At 55.2% G+C, this 9,140-nt stretch overlaps 1 protein-coding gene across 1 annotated transcript; it reads left to right on the plus strand.

The window, feature by feature from the left end:
• The first annotated feature begins 345 nt into the window (after nucleotides 1-345).
• PTF1A (pancreas associated transcription factor 1a) lies at nucleotides 346-2,182 on the plus strand. The gene is given in 3 exon segments (XM_034644330.1): nucleotides 346-943; nucleotides 945-1,251; nucleotides 1,643-2,182. Coding segments are annotated over 3 exon segments (726 nt in total). The 5' UTR covers nucleotides 346-727; the 3' UTR covers nucleotides 1,846-2,182.
• The last annotated feature ends 6,958 nt before the right edge of the window (nucleotides 2,183-9,140 follow it).

Raw genomic sequence — 9,140 nt, forward strand, 5'->3', positions numbered from 1 at the left:
GACTGCCCAGGCCGCGGGCGGTGTCTGCGCCCACCCCCGAGGCGGAGCGTCCTCCGTCCGCCATCCGCTCCGCAGCCTGCACGGCCGACGCGCACCCACCGGACCTTTTGTGGCTGAGCGAGGACGCCCCGCGCCGCGCCCCAGCCCCGGGGCGGAAGGCTCGAGCTTTGCGCAGCTCACGGGCTCGGCGGGGGGGGGGGGGGGGGGGCGCGGCCGCCACGGGGCGCAGGTGCCCCCGGAACCCCGCGCCCCGCAGGTACTTGTCAGAAGAGCGGGTGGGGAGGGACACGAGGGGCCCCAGGCCGCGCGGGCCCCGCCTCCTCTTCGCCCCAGGAGCTCCCACTGGGAGGAAAGACTCCCCGGCCCCCGCGCCGCCGACGGGGCCTCCCTGCCCCCTCCCCGCCGGCGCCCCGCACTCGGTGATTGGCTGGCGCCGCGGGTCCCTGGCACGCGCCTGTGGATGTAGTTATAAGAATCCTCGCGTGCCGGCCCTCAGCTTCAGCAAGTCGGCCACAGCCCTCCCCGGCGCAGCGCGGGCGCCGGCCACAGCCCAACGGCCGCGGCCACTCCAGCGAGGCCGGGGGCGGGAAGCGGGCGGGCGGTCCTCCCGGCCTCTCGCTCCCCCCCCGGGAGGGAGGGGGCCGCCGCGCGAGCCAGAACCGCACCGTCAAACGTCCGGAGAAGCCCCTCAGCCCCTCAGGCCTTCAGGCCCGCGGCGGCACAGAGCATGGACGCGGTGCTACTAGAGCACTTCCCCGGGGGCCTGGAAGCCTTCCCGTCTCCCTACTTTGACGAGGAGGACTTCTTCACCGACCAGTCCTCTCGGGACCCTCTGGAGGACGGCGATGAGCTGCTGGCGGACGAGCAGGCCGAGGTGGAGTTCCTCAGCCACCAGCTGCACGAGTACTGCTACCGCGACGGGGCGTGCCTGCTGCTGCAGCCCGGAGCTGCAGCAGCTGCGGCAAGCGGCCAACGTGCGCGAGCGGCGGCGCATGCAGTCCATCAACGACGCCTTCGAGGGGCTGCGCTCGCACATCCCCACGCTGCCCTACGAGAAGCGCCTCTCCAAGGTGGACACGCTGCGCCTGGCCATCGGCTACATCAACTTCCTCAGTGAGCTGGTGCAGGCAGACCTGCCGCTGCGCGGCGGCGGCGCAGGCGGCGGAGGGGGACCGGGCGGCGGCGGGCGCCTGGGCGGGGATAGCCCCGGCAGCCAGGCCCAGAAGGTCATCATCTGCCATCGGGGCACCCGTAAGTGAGTCCGCAGTCCAGCTCAGGGAGACGGGGACGGGCACGGGAAGGTCTCGGAGGGTCTGGGTGAACTGACCCACAAGCCAGCTGACGGACGGATAGATGGTCCGTGGGCACCAGCGACCTTGACCACGAGTTGGCCTTTCGCAGGTTTTTTTCCGCCACTTCACCACGGCTGGGAGGGCGTGCGTCCCCGACAGACTTGCAGCTCCAGGGATTCCGGGGAGGGGGCGCTGGGGGGCCGAGGGGTGGAGGAGGAAGGTTCGTTCTCCTGTAACCTAAGACGCCTGTTCTGTCTAGGCGCCCAGGAGGGGATCCTAAAGGACCAGAGGGCACCCTCTGGGAATAGAGTTGGACGTTCATGGTCTGTTTTCTCTTCTCACCTCCTCAGGGTCCCCCTCCCCCAGCGACCCGGATTACGGCCTCCCTCCCCTTGCAGGACACTCCCTCTCATGGACTGATGAAAAGCAACTCAAAGAACAAAATATTATCCGAACGGCCAAAGTGTGGACCCCAGAGGACCCCAGAAAACTCAACAGCAAATCTTCCTTCAACAACATAGAAAACGAACCCCCTTTTGAGTTTGTGTCCTGAGAAGTCCCAGACCCTCTTGAGGATCTGATTATGTCTCTGTGCATATTGTACATGTAAATATCTATAATGTAATTTAAGAATCACATTTTTCTAATGGCAATCAACTGTTTGTTATTTATCTATTTATTATCCTGTCGAGTTAATGAAATAGACGATCTCTTTTTAAGTATATAATTTATATAATTTATCCTGATTTTCTAAAAATATGCAATAGCCTATGATTTCCCCCAGCACCTTGGGCAGAACTCTGCGTTGTTGGAAGAACTCTGGCCAGAAAACGTCACGCTAATTTATTGCCAGATATGGTTTATTTCTAAGCGTTTTTAATAAATGCTATTTACACCTTTTTCTAAAAGTTCTTTTGTTTAATACATGATTGGGGTAGCTATTTTATTTTTTAAAAGAAGAATTAGCTTAGTCGGTAAAAAACTGAACCAGACACGCAAAATGTAGCTATCTATTAAGAAACCACATTTTAGTTTGATGTAGCTGAAAGTGGGTGTATTAGAGGGTTAGGCCCCAAGTCTCTCTAAGAGGGCCCTTCATCTGCATTCCCTCCCCTAAATAGTAACTTTGGCCTGTATTTTTATCCTATCCAACAAACACCCTATGAGGCAAATAGGTCATGGTGTATTTATTATTCCCATTTTTCAGAGGGGAAAACTAGGGCTCAGAGACGAATATTTGACTTATCCAAGGTCACGCCTACCCTGCCTAAGCATAGTGTTTGAGGGTCCACTGGGAATAGGGGCCTAGTTTCCCGGCTGGTCGGGGGAAGGGGGTCATCATGCTTCCACGGACGCGCTGGGGAGAAAGGGCTATTCTTGAGCTTGCGCTGTGACCCATCCTTTCTGTAGTTTCAGCATCAGGTATGTGGATCTGAGCGTAGTCCTCTCAAGAGAGATGAGGTAGATGGCTATGCTGACTCCTGGAGACCCCTCGGATGCCTCCCAACAAAATCCGGGGTCCCTTCGGTAAGGCAAGGTGCCCGGCCGCTCCTCCGCCACTTGTGCAACCGAGTTATTTTTGAAATTGACTTCGTTTTGTCTCCAACAGAATCTCATCTTCCTTGGCAAGCAGCCTGGGGAGAAGGCGAGCGTCGCGAGGAGGGAGCAGGGCCGCCCCCTAGCGAAGGGGAGAGGCACGAGGGCGCGGCCCGGGGCGCTCACCCGGAAAGCCCTGGAATCCGGGGCTGCGGCTGGTCTCCTGCGAGGCTGCCCGGCGTCTCCTGGGCTGCCGGGGCGCCCTCCGCTGTGGGCCCGAGGCCCCGCGCGCTTAGCCGGCGCGCACCTTCTAGCTGAGTCACCGCCCCCGCGCCGCTCAGGCCGGGGCCAGGCGAGGGGCCGCTCCGCCGCCCGGCAGCGGCTTGGTCAGCCAAGGTACAGTGGCGAATCTCCCCCGGTACCCACGGCCCTGCCGCAGGACAATATGTCGGCAGCATGCTAATTGCTTTAACCTAGTTTCAGACCCACCGAGGGGTTCCTCGCGCGCCGCGGGCGCCATGGACCTCGTCCAAGTGCAATTAAAGCGAGGCCGCGAGCCCGACCCCAAAGCGCGGCCCGGCTAGACACGCGGAGATTCTGGGTCGAAAACCTCCCAGGAGGCCCTTGGCCGTGGACCCTCTCACCCCTTTCAGCCTTCGCAGCTTCTCCGGGCCCTCCCCCTGAAAGATGGAGATTTCACACTGGAGACAGAATTTGGGAAGGAGAGAGAATAATTCGATTTTGTCCTGTAATAGAGCCCCATTAAACATGAAAGTTGCTTTGGCACAAATGCTTCTATCAGGCATGTAATCTCATTACACTCATTAGAAAGTCAAATGTTAGGCAGACTTCAACTTAATTATAACTTATGTAAGGATTGTACCGTATTCTTCGTCTGTGTAGACCCACGTTTCAATTGGGTTGGGTAACGCGGCACTCGGCAGTTACAACACTACAATCATTGTGATGTGGCACCTTTTATTTTGCGTGCCACTTTTCTGTGTGATTCAAAGCCTCAACACATCCTTTAGTGTGGTGCTGATGAAGCGGAAGTGCCGGGCTGAGCGTGTAAAACACCAGGGTCTCTATCTTGTCACTCTCCTGTCCTGACTTGGCAAGTCCCTTTAGACACAACCTTCAAAGAGACTGACAGCTTCTTTTTATTTACTCATAATCCATTCATTCTAGTGTAGCAATTCTTAAAAAAAAAAAAAACTGCCACAGTAAAAGCAGAACAAACGTATCATTTCAGAGTCCCCTCTGGCGTCGGAGGCCTGAGCAGAGTTTGGGGCACGAGCCGTTCTCCTCGTGGCCGCGCCAGGCTGGAGAGCCTCTGGCCTGGGGCAGCTCTGGCCAGTAAATACAGCCTGGCACTGGAAAGATCAGTGTGGGGGCAGTTTGAGTGACAGGTATTCAGCCGTCCTGCTAAGTCCACACATTTCTTCCAACCTAAAAAAAAAAAAAAAAAAAAAAAAAAAAAGAAGGGTAAGTTCTGTATGAAAATAACCGAATAAGCCAGACTCCTGGATGGCTAGGGAAACCCTTTGCTCAGCCTCGTTCTTCTGAGCACCCACCAGCCCCAGGCTGAATCCAGGTCTGGGACCACCAGGGGAAAGAGGTTCAAGTCCCCACTGGCTGCCTTGGTCCATTTAGCATAATAAAAGGCTTGCAAACCCAGAACTGGGTACACTTCAGGATCTCTCCTCAGGCGCTGGCTAAGTCTTTCCCCAGTGGTCTAGGCTCCGCCGCTGGAGACTGACTGTGGGAGGAGGGAGTACTGGAGAGGGTTTGCTCAAGTCTTCTGAAAAGAGAGTTTGGGTGAAGTGCCCTCCCTTCCCCCAACAACTTCTCCCCTCCCAGCAAATATTTATACTCAATTCCAGTCTATCCTGCTGGTCGCCCATCCTAGGCAGCACGGCCACTGGGCCTCCACAATGTCAGAATGCCAATGGCTCTCCTCAGTGAAAGCCCCTTCTGCTCATCCCTCTATCTCCCCTCCATTTCCGGGGGGCATGAGGGTCAGAGTCCTTCTCTTCATTGCCTTAAAAGATATTACACATCATGAGATGATGGCTTTCTATTTTCAAAGGCTGGAAACCTGAGGTCATCCTTCTTCCCTTTTGTTTTTCATCAGAAAATTCTTAGTTCTGACATGAGGTGGGGAGAGGGGGCTCCTGAGGGGAGGTCGAGGGAGGCCAGAAGAGGAGAGGGGAGCCACTTCCCCATCCCCAGCTGGGTGGCCTCTGCGATGGAGCCCCCTTGTGGAGCCTCTTCCTGCCTGTGGAGGAGACACGATGGCTTAATTAAAAGCCCTCATAAAAAGTTGAATTCTGGAACCCAGAGGTCCTGTAAGACAGCAGAAGTAGGTGGGAAAGACAGAGAGTCTTTCACCCCAGGGTGGGAGCAGAGCGCACAAAGAGCCTTGTTGGAACTCCTGTGAAATCGGCTGTGGGGTTCCCAGGACTGCTCATCTGCCAGTACCAGGATTAACGCCCCTCCGTGGAGAGGGTGCGAAGCCTCTTACGTCCATAAACTCATCCCATTTCCATTAATGGGCCTTTGCGGTGGCACCGAGTACCAGCTGCGAGGTTGAACAAACACCAGTTGAGCACTCCCTGGCGAACCTCTCTGGGAAGAGCCCTCGCCCTCCCTCCCTCCCTCGCCCTCCCTCCCATTGCCATTCCAAAGCCTTCTGCAGCCTGTGGGAATGGTCCTAAATAATTCCACAACCAATTGCGTTGTTGAGATCTGGAACCACTAGTAGGAAGCGATTCCCACGACTGGATGTGGGGTCTGGCCAACAGGTGTTCAGATTTGGCCCAGGGAGATGGGGAAACCCAGGGAGGGAGACGGGCCTGCCAGAAAGCAGGCTGCTCAGGGCCTCCCGGCTTTACAGGCCGTGGAAGCCGCAGACAATCGAAATGATATCTTTATTGCTAGGTTCATGTCCTGGGCTATAACATATCAATCCCTGTCGTGCTTCTCTAGGATGCACCTGGTATTTCAAACTTGTTCTTTTTGTGCTTCTGCGTCCTGGGCTGCAGCTGCCTAAAACAAGCAAAGAGAGAGGCCCTTACAATGTCTCCAAGACGTGTTGGCATGGTTTGCCTGTCTTTAATGTACCATTAACTATTGTCTTTACACAATATGGGAACTGTAAAGCATGACATGTGTTATAATAAAACACATTTTCAATGATACACTTGGACTTGAGGCCGGGGTGCTGCAAACAAACAGGCCCAAATCTTGTTTTGTCTCCCTTGCTAAGCCTACTGGCAATTAAACTTAAGACCACTGTTTCCCCCCGTCCTGATCAGCCAATTAAATTTTATGTCTCCTAATTTTTCACATAGAAAAAAGTCTCCGTGCTGGCCCCTAAAGACATTGATTTTCTTGCTATCACCTGGCGCTCAGACCTTAGTTCCATTTATCAAGAAGGGAAACGTCAGGCGTTACATAAAGTGACTCTGTTACCATAAGGCTCTCACCATCCTGGCCTATTGTTTTCCCTTGTTAATAACTCATTACCAGGATTTAACAAATCAACCATTACATATGTTTTGTGTCTCCATATTTTGATCCGTACGATTAAGCAGATGTTACGATTGAAAATTGAAAAGTCCAAGGCTACTCTAGTCTGAAAGAAAGAGGGCAGCCTCAAACAACGAGCTAACAATGAGATTCAGAAGATCTTCAGAAAAACATTTACCACCAATAAACAGACTCCAACCTGCTCCATTTCAACCATTGTGTGCTTTGGGGGAATAATTAAGTTTAATAGGAATAGGTCTGGAGGGTTTTCAATGCCAAGACCACAGGTGCGGGGTGGCATGATGAATGATTTGCCTGATTTTTGCCAAGCTCAAGGGCTCTTCTCTTGGACTTTCAAGCAGATAGAAAATATTGTCATTTCTTTTAATTCACAGCATTACTTTCAAGCCGAACAAAGGCAGGGGCCGGGGGGAGGCGGGGGGAGGGCTCGGCTGTAATGAAGCGCCTCGGAGGCGGAGGTGCAGCGGAGAAGGCTGAGGCGGCGGCGGAGCGCGCTGCTGCGTTTGTGCGCAAGTGACTGTCCTGTGCCACACACAAAAGGCCTCCTTCTCCCCACCTTCTGCCGCCTTTCAGCCCTCGGGCCCCTGCCGAGCCGGCTCCCGGAACCCCGGGGGGCTCCTGGCCGCCTCCCCAGGGCAGCCCGGCCTTCGGGACGTCCGCCGCTGGCCAGGAAAACCTCGCCAAACTTTCCCCAAACTCGGCGGGCTGGGGAGGGACCCTGGCCGGAGGCGCGCATGCGCCCCACCCGCTGCTCGGCGTTCCCAGGGTTTCGGAGAGCCGGGGTGGAGTCGGACAAGTGTCCCCGGAGGCCCGCCGAGCCCCTGCTCCCAGGGCAGTCGGGGCTCGGGTGCTGTCCGTCTTCCCTCGAGGCTGGAAGTGGCTGCCCGGCGCCGGGCTCTCCGCAGTTCTGCTATCTTTGCGCATGGAAGTCTCCAAGAGGGGCTCCAGGAAGCGGCGAGCAGAGAGGGGGGCGAACGGCCTGAAGGAGGGCAGGAGCTGGGACACAAGGCTTCTTTGGGGAGGCCCGGGGTAACAACGCCCCCCGGCTGGGCGGGAAGCCCTCGGGCGGCCGCCTGCAGAGGGCCCCATGGCCCGGGGCGCAGGCTGTGGCGAGCTGGTTTTGCATCTGGGCGGAGGCGCCGGCGCTCGTAGCTACAGTGGCGGGGCTGCAGGTTTCTAGCCCGCCCCGACTTTGGGGCCCCTGGGGACCTAAACCTGCCTCTCGCGGGGGGGGTTTGGCCCTTGGCTGATCTCCGCAGCTTCACGCCAACCCCCTCCCTGGGGCTTCGGCACCTGTTCCAAAAAACCTGTTGCGCTGACTTCGCTTTGGAAAGGCGCCGGCGTCCTGCTTGATGGTGGCGGGCTGCGCGGAGGCCCCCAGGCGCCAGGAGAGAGTTACGGTGCCCTACTAGTGAGAGGCACAGTCTGACCACGTCCCGTGGCACGCAGTGTGTTCACCTCGGCCTGTGTCCCGGGAACCCAAGGCGTCCTGGGCATGCCTGCACTTTGCCCACCCCGGGGACTTCTTTTGTAGCTCTTGGTAATTTGGGGAGGAAGGACTACACAAAGATCGGGATTAGAGACTCACCACCGGCTAATTAAATCCTCTTTTCTCCTCACCCCTCCCACCCCCAAACCTTGCAGCCAGATAGAAATCTTCAGTCTCCCACCCCCACCTTCAGGTGCTCCTACAGAAAGCTAGGTACTTTTGCACTACTGCCTCAGACGAACTGGCACTTGGAGCATTCTCACTCCTGAAGTGATTTTTAAAAAATTATTTCTAGTTTTACGATTTCTTTTCAGCGATTGCACAGGATCCCCTTTAGCTCCTTTCTTGTTTGGACCACTGAGCGTCCCTCGAACAGCGAACAGCTAGGTATCTAGCTTCCTTCCGGGTGCAAGCCTTTGAAATTGGATTCTGGTGATAAGGCTAGCTGGGAGATGTTTCTGGAAGGAGTTTTATTATGAAATCCAGTTGGGCAAGCCTTGCGAAATGGATGCCAACAGTTTGTTGGCATTTGGATTTTCAAAAAGACATGTGGACTTCCACTGGCGCAACTCAGAAAAAAATTATGTCCTGACATGCTAAATACAAATGAAATTTTTAAAAGGCCCAATCCTAAATGAGGGCCGCCTGCCTATAACCCCTCACCCAACTCTGGTGCATAAAATGAAATATTAGGGTTCAAAAAGCAGCATTTTGGCAATAGCAAACGTGTGATGTCTCTAAGCACTTATTTGGAAATTTTTCCATACTTTTCAAAACATACTGATGCCTCATTTCTTTGAGAGCTTCTCAATAGACACCATGAGACGCTAGCTGAGCTGCCCCTCCCCAGCTTTCCCCTTGCTTGCAACGCTTTCATCCAGGGCTTGAATTGTGTTGTCAAAGTTTAGTAGACGAAAGAGGAGGGGGCATGAGAAAGGGGGAGGGGGGTGTCTTGAAAAGTCTTGGAAATCGGTATATTTTGCAGGTGTAGAATGTGCCTAATAACCATGGCTAGTGCGCGCTCCCCAATGGCGAGGGTATGACAGGGACAGCTGGCTCAGTTTTCAGTGTGAAAACACCCCCTCGGTGGACCAAACACAACGACACTGACCTTTCTGCGGGGGGAGCCAAGATGTGCCTTTGACTGAATTAGCCATAAAGACGTCTTGCTATGACTTTTGTTCCCCACGAAAGCAAAGAAATATTGCGTTTAATATGAGTGGTACTGTTCACAGCTTTTCCGTGCCCCTTAAGAAATATTACAGTGCTGA

Source organism: Ailuropoda melanoleuca, chromosome 15 (genome assembly GCF_002007445.2).
Source record: "Ailuropoda melanoleuca isolate Jingjing chromosome 15, ASM200744v2, whole genome shotgun sequence".
NCBI classification, from domain to species: domain Eukaryota; kingdom Metazoa; phylum Chordata; class Mammalia; order Carnivora; family Ursidae; genus Ailuropoda; species Ailuropoda melanoleuca.